The sequence below is a fragment of the Ceratotherium simum genome, chromosome 13 (assembly GCF_057802395.1).
Source record: "Ceratotherium simum simum isolate JZ-2026a chromosome 13, ASM5780239v1, whole genome shotgun sequence".
NCBI lineage: Eukaryota > Metazoa > Chordata > Mammalia > Perissodactyla > Rhinocerotidae > Ceratotherium > Ceratotherium simum.
Window position 1 is genome coordinate 29,490,309 of NC_141912.1, and position 13,703 is coordinate 29,504,011.

The 13,703-nt window shown below is 33.4% G+C and overlaps 1 protein-coding gene across 1 annotated transcript; it reads right to left on the reverse strand.

The window, feature by feature from the left end:
* Positions 1 to 829: 829 nt before the first annotated feature.
* On the reverse strand, positions 830 to 1,783 carry LOC101402147 (olfactory receptor 5V1-like). Its single transcript, XM_004441783.2, is given in 1 exon segment — positions 830 to 1,783. A coding segment is annotated over 1 exon segment (954 nt).
* Between the last annotated feature and the right edge of the window lie 11,920 nt (positions 1,784 to 13,703).

Genomic DNA, 13,703 nt, shown 5'->3' on the forward strand with positions numbered 1-13,703 from the left:
GGTGAAGAATATAAACAAGAGTAGAGACTCCAAATGAAGATAAATCAGACTTTGTTCTATACACATCTAGCAAAAGATCTGAAATGTCCTCAAAGCTGAAATTGAGAGAACTCATTTCATCATGATTTACACATTTCTATGAAAGTCCATATTCCTCAGGCAAAATGTGGAATTTAGGATGTTTATTATAGTTATGTCCAAAATTGAGACGAACTGATCATTTTATGGAAACTAAATTAAGGCAGCCTAACATAAGTATTATTTGGTCATTATCAATAGAAAAACTTATTGACAGTGTACAAAAACAAGGAGAAGGATTTCTGAATTCCTTTGGAGAAAATGTTTCAAGATTTTGCAAGTACAGTAAATGTAAGAAGGAAGATGACAAAGGAAGACAACTTTTAGAGAAATGTTGCAAGAAACAGAAGCACAAGCCAATGGATAGTTTACCATAGGACAAAAGCAAATTTTAAGAACAGTAGATTAACTGAAGAATATATTTCACATGGCTGTTAAATAACCAAAAATCATGCAACATATAGAGACAAATATATCATATATTCAATTATGCTTATAAGCTTCAAACTAACTTTTTAAACTTTTTTAGAAATAGTTTTGAACATACAGAAGTGTTTCAAGAATGAGTACAAAAAACATCCACTAACTCTTTACCTAGATTCATCTATTTTTAACATTTTGCCCCATTTGTTTTATCATTGATATAAACTTTTAATTCTTGGAGTTTTATTAATAATGTTAGCGAGAAGTAACCAGATTGCATCAGTAAGACAGAAAATTTTCTAACATTATAATCATAGAAAAATAAACCCTACATTTCAAGGGAAATGAAATTTGAAGGCTGCTACTTTTCTCTCATAGCTCTCAGGGCCTTTCTGATATCCTTGTTCCTCAAAGTGTAAATTATGGGGTTTAGCATGGGAGTGACAATACTATACAGTACCGAGATCAGCCGGTCTTTTGCCAATGAGTAAGATGAGATGGGTCGTACATATGTGAAGATGGAGCTGCCATAATAGAGAAGGACAATGACCAGGTGGGAGGCACATGTAGAAAATGCCTTTTGCCTCCCTTCTGATGAGCGAATCCTCAAGATGGTAGAGATGATATAAAGGTAGGAAAGGATGATACCCAGGAAAGGCACCCATCCAATGAAGACCCCAATGAAGAGTAATACCAACTCATTGACAGAAGTGTCCCCACAAGACAAGATCAGCAAAGGGGGGATGTCACAGAAGAAATAATTAATCTCATTGTTGCCACAGAAGGGCAGGCGGAACGTCAGTACTGTGTGCACCACTGAGTTGAGGAAACCACCAGTCCAGCATGAGGCTGCTAACTGGCCATATACAGCCTTATTCATGATAACTGAATACCTTAGAGGTTTGCAGATTGCAATGTAACGATCATATGCCATTGCTGCCAGCAAAAGACACTCTACTCCCACAAAGAAAAGGAATGCCAAAAGTTGAGTTATGCAGCCCCCATAGGAAATGCTTTTCTTCTCTGATAGAAGATGAGCCATCATTTGGGGGACATTGGTGGTGGTATAACAGATATCAAGAAAGGCCAAATTCCTCAGAAAAAAATACATAGGTATATACAGTCGGGTATCAGCCAATGTCACCAAAATAATGAAGATGTTTCCTCCCAGTGTACAGAGATAGATCATAAGGAATATGCTGAAGAGTAAAAATTGCAAATCATTTAGGTTGGAGAATCCTAAGATAATGAATTCAGACAGAGTTTGGTTTTTTCTTTCCATGATGTTTCCTCTCGGGAATTGAGAAAGGAGCAGTACAAATTGCAGTATTCATGTGCCAGAACAGCAGTAATCTACAAAACAAGAAAACATAGCTTTATAGATAAAATAATTATTATCTATATCAGGATAAACACTAGGGCATTTAGAATCCATGATAAATCATGGTGGTATGCAACAATCATCACATTAAAAAAAACACACATATTTAAACCTTTCCTATGGGACACATCTCTTTCAGAACATTAAGAGCATATTTACAGGAAAAAGTAAATATTAAAATTCCACATGCAGCATAAGAGCTATTTACATAGATGGGGAATGGCAGGCCGCTTGCCTCACACCTGTTGTATTTTGGAGATGGTGAATATCCATCAGACAATTTGTATAAGAGTTGTGGGGTTGTTTGAGTCTCTCCTTGTAATACCTCCTCATCCTCTTTGCATTCTTGAAGACTGCTTTTTATAGTTTTAATATAGGTTATATTTTAAGATAATGAAAGTGGAATAGAAAATGTAAAAAACAAGGTGGTACCAGAATATGATACTACGAACTTTGATAAAATTCATAAAATAAATAATAGTTTAGATTAGCTAGCATGTCCTGGAGCAGATTCTTAGAATCCATGGCTCTAAGACTTGGAGATGAGAATGGTATAAACAGAACTGATTACTGAAAGCACTCCCCAGTGGAAAGAACACTTGAGAATAGAAAAAAAAGACATCTTTTATGTCCCAGGTTTGGTAAATAAAACATTTCAAATACTTTGTCTCATTTTAGCCTCAAACAGCCTTCCTCAGCCAGTACAATTCCTGTTATCTAGGATGGAAAATAAGTTTCATCTTGAATGCCAATTTTGATCAAAGTGTAGTGGCTACCCAAAACAGTGTTTATAAAATTATGTAAGGCTGTACTTTGGCTCCGAAAAAAATCAAAACAGAGTGCAGAGATCAATAGAAATTTCTGTCATGGGTACCATAGAAAATAGAACACCTTATATTTTCCTGCATTGTACGACATCGTGATATAATTTTGCACACAGAGTGGGTAATTTTAAAGTCAAATTTCTCTCTCTTTACCTGGTGTGGTCACCAACAGCTGCCTTGGACTTGGAACAATGATTATGTAGTCAATAAATTTTTGCTTTTTGAATATCCTTCACTAGTTCTTATCTGTATATCTCCAGACTTCAAAACATTTCTCTGTTCATCAAGAAGATGGAGACGACTCAGACCAAATACTCTAAGTCACCATTGCTCATCACTCATCTCCATCAAAATATTTATACTTCCCAACCATACTAATACAAACCACTGGTGGCAAAGGAAAATAGTCAAAACTGAACAGTGAGTTTGGCCTGACTCAATCCCATTGCTGGGTAAGCACCTCAATTATTCTCATCCTTTTGTTTTATAACAAGTTCATCTATTATTGATGGCTTTCCTCTGTTCCTAAATCACCAAGCTACTTTGAGTCTCTGCAGACAAATTTTCAGGTTGCAGAGTGTTTTGGGATGGAGAGATTTTTTAATTGAATCTACAGGTAGAAGATAGTGTCATCTCTAAATAAAAGTTTTCCACTTTTCTTTTATAGAAACTGACCAAGGTCCACATTTACTTTATATTCCCCTTTTTTTAGGTTTGTATATTTTTTCTAGTCATAAAAGTAAAATACATTAATCATAGAGTGCTTGGAAAATAAAGAAAATTATAAAGAAATAAGCTAAAATCATCCTTAATCCCACTGAATGCTAATTTTTTGTATGCATATATTTTTCTATGCAATATATTTATATGCAATAATTTTTCTATGCATATATATTTAAAATAGAGATGATTGTACATAATTTTCTATCCTGCATCATATTATGATATCTCTTCTGTCATTAAAAATTGTCGACAATATGGTTTTTAATGGTTATATTTAAGTCAATCATACGAACGCACCAGATTTGCATAAAGCCCAAAACTTGATGGTGGGCATTTTTTCCTTTTTTATTTTTATTTTTTTGCAGTTATAAATTATAATAATGAGCATTCAATTTCATACTATTTCTGCATATCTTTTATTATTCCCTAAAAGCACATTCCTAGAAAGTATAAATGGATATAAACATATTTACGTCTTTGATGTATTTTGCCAAATTACCATTTTTTAATATTATATTCTGAATGAGGGAAGTTACCATAAAGTAAGCAACCTTAGACAATATAATATAAATGAGAGAACACCTCTCATGACAAGAGAGTCAGAATCTTTGGGTCACCTCCTCAGTGCTACCGCCCACTGGCTATTTGAACATGGGAATATTATTTAAATTCTCTGGTTTTCAATTGATTCATATGTAAGATTATAAGAATTATCTGTCTCCAAAATTCCAGAAAATATTTAGATTTTATCACACAAAAATAACAGGTTAGTTTCACCATTATCCATACTGATGGCTTAATGTGATGAAGAAAAAAATTCTAAAAACTTAATTTCTCACCAACGGTTTTGGCAGTGTGGTATCAGAATTAATGACCCAAGTAAATTAAGTATTCTAATAATGATTGCAGCATATTACAACTCAGAAAGCAAATATGAAATATAACATTGAGTAAAATAAATAATGCTTGGGACAGCATTGGCTCTAATGAGACCAAAGCCCACTGATCTTTCCCATTTCTAAATCTCTCCAGATCCGTAAAAAGTTTGAATTATTCTGATTCAGATGTTTTTGATAGAAGTCAGAATTTATAAACATTCACACACAAAATAAAGGAGAATTTTAAACCTTGATCTCTTGGATATAAGATAAAATTTTGTCTACATTATATACTTACAATTGTTAAAATAAAAAATAGTAAAGAAACTGGTAAGATATTTGTTCCCAAGGAAAACAACACAGAATCTAAAATGATAATTGGTAATTCAAGGCCAAATGATAAATTTCATTTGGCTTTTTATTTGTAATTATTTATGTTTTTTCTAAGTTGGTCAAACTATTTGTTTCCATAACACATGCTAGAAATGGATTAAGGCAGAAATAATATTTCATAGCAAATATTATTGAAATTTAGATTAAGACTGAGAATCTTGTTTTTAAAAATTATGGAATAGTTAAAAATACATTTAATCAACATAAACCATTTTATTTAACTTCATGGAAGCCATGTATTGTTTGAGTGTCACGAAAAATAAAGTTTTCATGAAAGAAATCTCTCATGAGTTAATCTACAAGGGGCAGTATTTGGCTGAATTCCATCTCAGTGGAGAATTGAATGGAAGATAAAGAAATACTAATCCCAAAGGTTCAGGCCTGGAGCTAAGGAAAAATATAAACTGGCTTCCAGAATTTCTATTATCATTAAAATGAGGGATTTAATCTGAATTCATTTACACAACAAACTCTTCAGCATCATCTGAATGCTTCGTCCTGTATACGAACAATAAACTCCCATTTTGGAAGAGCCCCATTTTGGAGAGTGGTTTGTTGTTGTTTGACCCAGTGAGGGTATTTTCATAGAGTGTTTAGATAAATAAACAAAGGGAGAAAACTCCATGATAGAGTACTTCCCATTAATCATTGAATTCTCTACAACTGATAAAGCTGCACATAACAATTGAAAAATCACAAAGAAGGCAGAAATCCTGAGACATTCTGCCTCTAAGTTTTCATCTGCTGCACCACCAGTCTCCATCTTCTCTCTCATATTGACACCTAAGTAACCCAGTGTTAACCATGGCTATCAGTGAGCATTATTGAGTGCCAGGCATTGTGCGTGGTGTCAAAAATTCAACGGTATATCTTGGACCATCTCTCATGGAACGTACAGTTGGGGAATCTATAATTCCAATTTGGAAGGAGCCTTTAAAAGTAGTCTAATCTGGCCACTGAAATACCCTGCACAGTTGTTTTGCAAGGTGATAATCCAACCTAACTGAACATTGCATTGATGAAAGATGAAAACCTGTAAAGGCAGCCTATTCCATCTTTAGACAAACCCAAGTGTCAGAAAATTCTTTTCTTCATTGTGCTTTAATCTTTATAACTAGCAGGATGGTTAAGCTCAGCCTCCTCCACCTGTTAGCTGTGTGAACACTAAAAAATTTCAGCTTTTCTACCCACTTACTAGCTGTGTGACCACTGACAAGTTTTAAAATTCCTCCTCCCGAATAAATGAAAATAACAATATCTTCATCATGGGAAAATTGTGAGCATTAAACAGGATAATGCATTTAGAATTTAACATAGTGTATAGTACATAATAATAAGGAGAAATGGCAGATGTTATTATTGTTATTTCACATATTTAGTCTTGGGTCTGCCTCTGAAACCACAGGTAAAGTTTGCTCCCTCTTCTACATAAAAGATTTTACTATGTGAAACTTTAACTCTCCAGACTAAATACTTCCATTTCATTTGTTTTTCATATAATATGGATTTGATAAGAATCACTTATGTCAAATCATATCAGTATGTTCTATCTTCTAGCAAGATTTTTCCGTTTTCACTGACATGGACTGAAAGATTTGTCCCTTTTTAAAAGAATTCAAAATATCAGCAGAACAGATGTTTGGAGAGCCAAACACCTTTCCTGTAGCTAAAAAATTACACAGTGGGGCCAGCCCCGTGGCTTAGCGGTTAAGTGCACGCACTCCGCTGCTGGCAGCCTGGGTTCGGATCCCGGGTGTGCACCGATGCACCGCTTCTCCAGCCATGCTGAGGCCGCATCCCACATACAGCAACTAGAAGGATGTGCAGCTATGACATACAACTATCTACTGGGGCTTTGGAGAAAAAAATAAATAAAATAAATTTAAAAAAAATTACACACGGAAGGAAGCTACAGAGTTTACATACACTTGGGCTGCCCCCCACACCCAGCACCAAGGCAGACATCTTGATTGCCTCCCTTAAATACGGTTCCATGAGATCTTTAATTTCCTTTTTTCCTAACCATTCCCCTACTGTTTTTCAAAGAGTATAATTGAAGAAAATCATAAATCTAAGAATTAAGCCAAGAGGAGGAGGAGGAAGAAAATACTTGCCTGTAGTAGAAAAGAGAGCATAAGAGTAGATGTTAAAATTCAAATTCCTGGATCCTGGTATGAGGCTGCTTTTAGAGTCACAGAATCATTGTCCCTGGAGTTTCTATGCTATTGGAAACACTTAATGAGAGTCAGGCATCCCTAGCCGAGTGCCAATGTTCTGCGAGTTAGAGAAGCAGGACATGCTGCTTCAGGGAGTTGAAATAAACAGGTCTCAAGTGAACTCTATAATCCTTAATGGTTACTTCATAAAGATCTCTCCCATAAAGATACTGATTTGAGAGACTTTTAATCTTCTAGACATTCCTGTTCCAATAATGTTCATTTGCTGCCACCATCCAACTGCCAATGAAAACGAACTGAGGCCTCCACACGTTTTGAACATTTCCAAGGTCACACAGGATGAAACAATAACATTAAATGCTTAAGGACTAAAGATGAACAAAATTTAATAAGAAAGTGTTAATTAATTACACTAGGCATTTCACCTAACAATTTGTGACTTCAATGATAAAGATATTTATTGTTTTGTCACTTTATTGAGGTATAATTGACAAATAAAAATTGTATCTAAGGTGTACAATGTGATGATTTGATGCACATATACATTGTGAAATGATTATCACAATCAAACTTATTAACACATCCATCACCTTATACAGTTACCATTTTTTGTGTGTGATGAGAACACAACATCTACTCTCCTAGCAAATTTCAAGTGTACAATACAATATTATTAACTATAGTTACCATGCTGTAGATCCCCAGAACTTGTTCATCTTGTATAACTAAAACTTTATACCTATTGACCAACACCTTCCCATTTCCCCCATTTCTTCATCACTGGTGACTACCATTCTACCCTTTGCTTCTGTGAGTTTGAATATTTCAGATTCCCCATATAAGTGGAATCATGTAGTATTTGTCCTCTGACTGGTTTATTTCACTTAGCATAATGTTCTCATGTTCATCTATGTTATAACATATGGCAAGATTTCCTTCTTTGATATGGTTTAATAATATTCCATTGTGTGTATATAACACATTTTCTTAATCCATTCATACATTATGGACATTTAGGTGTTTTGTCCATACCTTGTCTGTTTTGAATAATGCTGCAATGAACAGGGGAATGAAGATATCTTTTCAAGATCCTAATTTCAATTCTTCAGAATAAATACTCATAAGTAGGATTTCTGGATCCTATGCTGCTCGTATTTTTAATTTTTTGAGGAATCATCACACTAAAATATTCCACAATGGCTGTACAATGTACATTTCCACCAAGAATGTACAAGGTTGCAAATTCTACACATTCTTACCAACACTTGTTATCTTTTGTCTTTTTGCTAAAATAAATTTGATAAATTTGTTCCTCTTAACAGGTGTGAAGTGATATCTCATTGTGGTTTTGATTTCCATTTCTCTGATGATAAGTGATGATGAGCATGTTTTTATACACATGTTGGCCATTTGTATGTCATCTTTATAGAAATGTCTATTCAGTTCCTTTACCCATTTTTTATACGAGTTATTTGTTATTTTGCTATTGAGTTGTAGGAGTTTCTTATATATTTTAGATATTAACCCCTTATCAGATACAGGGTTTGCAAATATTTTCTCCTATTCCATAGGCTGTCATTTCATTTGTTGATTGTTTCCTTTGCTGTGCAGAAGATGTTTACATTGATATAGTCCCACTTCTGTATTTTCGCTTTTATTGCTTGTGCTTTTTCTGCCATATCCAGAAAATCGTTGCCAAAACCAATGTCAAGGAGCTTTTTCCATGTGTCTTCTTCTAGGAGTTTTACAGTTTAAAGTCTTACCCTTAAGTCTTTAATTCATTTTGATTTAATTTTTGTTTATGGTGTAAGATACGAGTCCCCAATTCATTCTTTTATATGTGAATATCAAATTTTCCCAGTGCCATTTACTGAAGAGACTATTCTTCTTGGTGTCCTTGTCAAAGATTAGTTGACTGTATATGAGTAGGTTTATTTCTGGGTTCTCTATTTTCTTCCACTGGTATATGTATCTGCTTTTATGGCAGTACCATACAAATTTGGTTACAGCTTTGTAATATAATTTGAAATCAGGAAGTCTGATCCTTCCTTCTTTACTCCTCTTGCTTGGGATTGCTTTGGTTATTTTCAGTCCTTTGTAGTTTCATACAAATTTTAAGATTGTTTTTTCTATTTCTGTAAAAAATGCCATTCGAATTTTTATCAGGATTGAATTGCATCTGTAGATTGCTTTAGGTAATATGGACATTGTACAATATTAATTCTTCCAAACCAAGGAAATAAGATATCTTTCCATTTATTTGAATCTTCAATTTCTTTGATCAATATCTCATAGTTTCAGTGTACAGATTTTTCATCTCCCTGGTTAAATTTATTCCTAAATATTTCTTCTCTTTGATGTTACTGTTAATGAGATTGTTTTCCTTTTTTGCCCATCATTTATTTTCCACAGTCTCAGCTTTTCACAGTTTTGTGGGCAAGAGAGAAAATTCAGTGAAATGTAATGAAGAAACCCACGATTCTGGCCATCAGGGCTGATGCCAAGGCATCTATTAGCTGCCAACCACATGTTGTATTTAGCTCTGTTTCTCCATTAATTTCTTCTTTTCCATATATTCTTCCAAAAGAGGATTATGAAAATATTTTATCTGCTTCTATTGGTTAAAGAACACAATCACTATGATCAACTTAACAAACAAGACCACAGTAAATCTACCCATAAGGCTAAAATAATTGCTGACTTTTCCATCATTTCTACATCTTCCTTCCACAGAACAACCTTCTGCCTAAAAAGTTCACCCAGAAAGTCAAAACCAATTCTTGTCATTGCTTCGTATCCCTGGTCACTCTACTCAGAAAAGAGCAAATGTAACTCAGGCCAGTGTTCTAAAGATGTGGTTCCTGGTTCTTTTAAATGGCACCTCTCTCAATTTTACTGCTATGGACATCTATCTTTCCTTAAAATTTCTGAGTTAAAATTGAAGGCTTTATGAAGAATTATTATTGTTATAAGACAATATTAAGAAATAATAGCACATAAAATATATTACCACATTCTTTATTTTTACTTTTTTTAGAAATTGAATGTGATTTGAGGGATGAACTGTTGTTCTTTTTTTCCTAGCTTTATTAAGATATAATTGACATATAACATTGTGTAAGTTTAAGATGTACAATGTAATGATTTGATACACATATATTTTGCAAAATATTTACCACAATAAGGTTTGTAAACACTCCTTCACCTTACATAATTTTGTTTGTTGTTGTTGTTGTTGTTGTTATGGTGAGAATATTAAAAATCTACTCTCGTAGCAAGTTTCAAGTAAACCATACAATATTGTTAAATCTAGTCATCATGCTATACCTTAGATCCTCATAACTTTTTTCCCTTATAATTGGAAGTTTGTATCCTTTGACTAACATCTCTTTTATGCCACCCTTTTATGCCCATATGATTCTATGAGTTTGGCTTTTTTAGATTCCACATATAAATGAGATCATACAGTATTTGTGTTTCTTGTCAGACATTCCATTTAGCATAATGTTCTCAAGGTCCATCCATGTTGTCAGAAATGGCAGTGTTTCCTTTTCTATGGCTGAATAATCTTCCACTGTCTGTGTGTATGCATGTGTGTATCACATTTTCTTTGTCCACTCATCATCGATGGACATTTAGGTGGTTTCCATGTCTTGGCAATTGTCAATAATGCAATAAACAAGAGAGTGTAGATATCTCTTCAAGATAGTTATTTCATTTTCCTCAGATAAATAGCCAGAAGTGAGATTGCTGGATCATATGGTAGTTCCATTTTTAATTTTTTGAGGAACCTCCATGCTGTTTTCCACAGTGGCTGTACCAATTTATATTCTCATCAACAGTGCACAAACGTTCCCTTTCCTCCTCATCATTGCTAGCATTTATGTCTTGGCTTTTTGATAATAGCTATTCTAACAGCTGTGAGATGATGTCTCATTGTGGTTTTGATTTGCACTGTTTCATGCACTCAGCCATTTGTATGCCTTCTTTGGAAAAACGTCTATTCAGTTCCTTTGCCCATTTTTAATCAGATTACTATTTTTTTTCTATTGAGTTGTATGAATTCTTTACATATTTTAAGTATTAACCTTTTATCACATAATAGGGTTTGCAAATATTTTCTCCCATTCAGTAGATTGCCTTTTCATTTTGTTGGCTGTTTCTTTTGCTATGCAGAAGGGGATAATTTTCTTACTTTATTTTTTGGGTAGTTTGTTGTTAGTGTATATAACTGCACCTGATTTTTATATGTTGTTATTGTATCTTGCAACTTTAATGAATTTGTTTATTAGTTTTAACAGTTTTTTAGTGGAATCTCTGGGATTTTCATAAAATTACATCATCTATAGATGGAGAGACTTAATTTCTTTCTTTCTGATTTTGATGTGTTTTCTTTTTGTTGCTTGATTCCTCTAGCTAGGACCTCCAGTACTAGGTTGAATAGAAGTGGTGAGTGTGGGCCCCCTTGTCTTGCTCCTAATCTTAGAGAAAAAGCTTCTAGGTTTTCACCATTGAGTATGATGTCAGCTGTGGGCTTGTCATATATGGCCTTTATTATGTTAAGATACACTCCTTCTATATCTAATTTTTGAGAGTTTTTATCATGAAACGGTGTTAAATTTTGTCTAATGCTCTTTCTGCATCTATTGAGATGATTGTAGGATTTTTATCCCTCATTCTGTTAAAGTGGTGTATCATGTTTATTAATTTGCTTAAGTTGAACAATCCTTGCTATCCATCCTTATCCAAGGAGAAATCCCACTTGATCATGGTTCTGAGGTTTTTAACATTCTCTTGAATTCAGTTTGATAGTATGTTGTTGAGGATTCTTACATCTAAGTTCATCAGGGATATTGGCCTGTAATTTTCTTTTCTTGTAGTGTCCTAATCTGATCTTGGTATGAGGGTAATTCTGGCCTCATAAAATGAGTTTGGAACTGTTCACTCTTCTTCAATGTTTTGGAGGAGCTTGAGAAAGATTGGCACTAATTCTTCTTTAAATATTTGGTAGAATTCACCAGTGAAGCCATCTGGTCCCGGGCTTTTTTGTTGGTGTTGTTGGAAGGATTTCGATTACTGCTTCAATCTCCTTACTCATTATTGATCAGTTAAGATTTTAAATTTCTTTACAATTCAGTCTTGCTAGGTTGTATGTTTCTAGGAATTTACCTATCTCTTCTAGGTTATATAGTTTGTTGGAGTATAATTATTCATAGTAGTCTCTCATAATAGATTTTATTTCTGTGACATCAATTGTAATGTCTCTTCTTTAACTTGTATATTTTTTATTTGAGTCCTCTATGTTTCTTTCTTGGTCAATCTAGCTAAATATTTTTCAATTTTGTTTATCTTTTCAAAAAAACCAACTCATAGTTTTGTTGATCTTTTCTGTAGTCTTTCTATTCTACATTTTGTACATTTCTGCTCTGATCTTTATTATTTCCTTCCTTCTGCTAACATTGGGCTTACTTTCTTTTTCTTTTTCTTGGTTTTGCTCCATAAGGTGTAAGATTAGGTTTTTATTGGTGATTTTCTTTTTTCTTAATGTAGACATTTATTGCTGTAAACTTTCCTCTTAGACCTGCTTTTGCTGCATCCCATATGTTTTGGTGTGCTGTGTTTTCATTTTCATTTGTCTCAAGATATTTTTTGATTTTTACTTTTGACTTCTTCTTTGATCCATTGGTTATTTAGAAGTATGTTGGTTAATTTCCATATGTGGTGATTTTTCCAATTTTTCTTCTTTTATTGATCAAATTTCATTCCATTGTGGTCAGAAATATTCAGTATGCTTTCAATATTAAATTTTTTAAGACTTGTTTTGTGAAGTAACATATGATCTATCCTAGAAAATGTTTCATATGCACTTGAGAAGAAGGTATATTCTGCTACTGTTGGGTGAAATGTTTTGTATATGTCTGTCAGGTCCATTTAGCTATAGTATTGTTCACATCCACAGTTTTCTTATTAATGTTCAGTCTGAATGTTCTATCCATTATCGAAAGTGAAATATTACGTCTCCTACTTTATTGTATTGCTGACTATTTCTCTTTTCAATTCTGTCAATGTTTGTCTATATATTTATGTGCTCTGATCTTGGGTGCATATACATTTGTAATTGTTATATCTTCCTGATAAATTGTCCTTTTATCATTCTATAATGTCCTTCTTTGCCTGTTATGACAGCTTGTGACTTGAAGTCTCTTTTGTCTGATATATGTATAGCCACGCCTGCCCTCTTGTGTTAACTATTTGCATGGAATATTTTCTCCAACTCTGCACTTTCAGCCTATGTGTGTTCTTAAATCTAAAGTGAGTCTTCCATACAAATTATATAGTTGGGTCTCGTTTTTTTGTATCTTTTCAAACACTCTATAGCATTTGTTTGAGGAGTTTTATCCATTTAAGTTTAAAGTAATTATTGATTGGTAAGGACTCACTATTGCCATTTGGTTAACTGTTTTCCATTTGCTTTGTATTTCTTTTGCTCCTTTTTACCTCTCTTACTGTCTTTTTGATTCATTGATTTTTTTGTAGTGATATGCTTTGATTTTTTTCTCTTTTGCTTTTGTGTATCCTCTATATATATTTTCTTTGTTGTTATCATGAGGCTTATGTAGAACACCTTATGGTTATAACAATCTATTTTAAGTTGATAATTAGTTCACTTGTCTACAAAAACTCTACACTTCTACTTTAACACACACACACATTTTATCTTATGATGTTACAATTTCTATTTTTTTCTATGTGGATCATTAACAAATATTTGAAGTTGTTGTTATTCTTAATACTTTGTCTTTAAACTTTTATACTAAAATTAAAA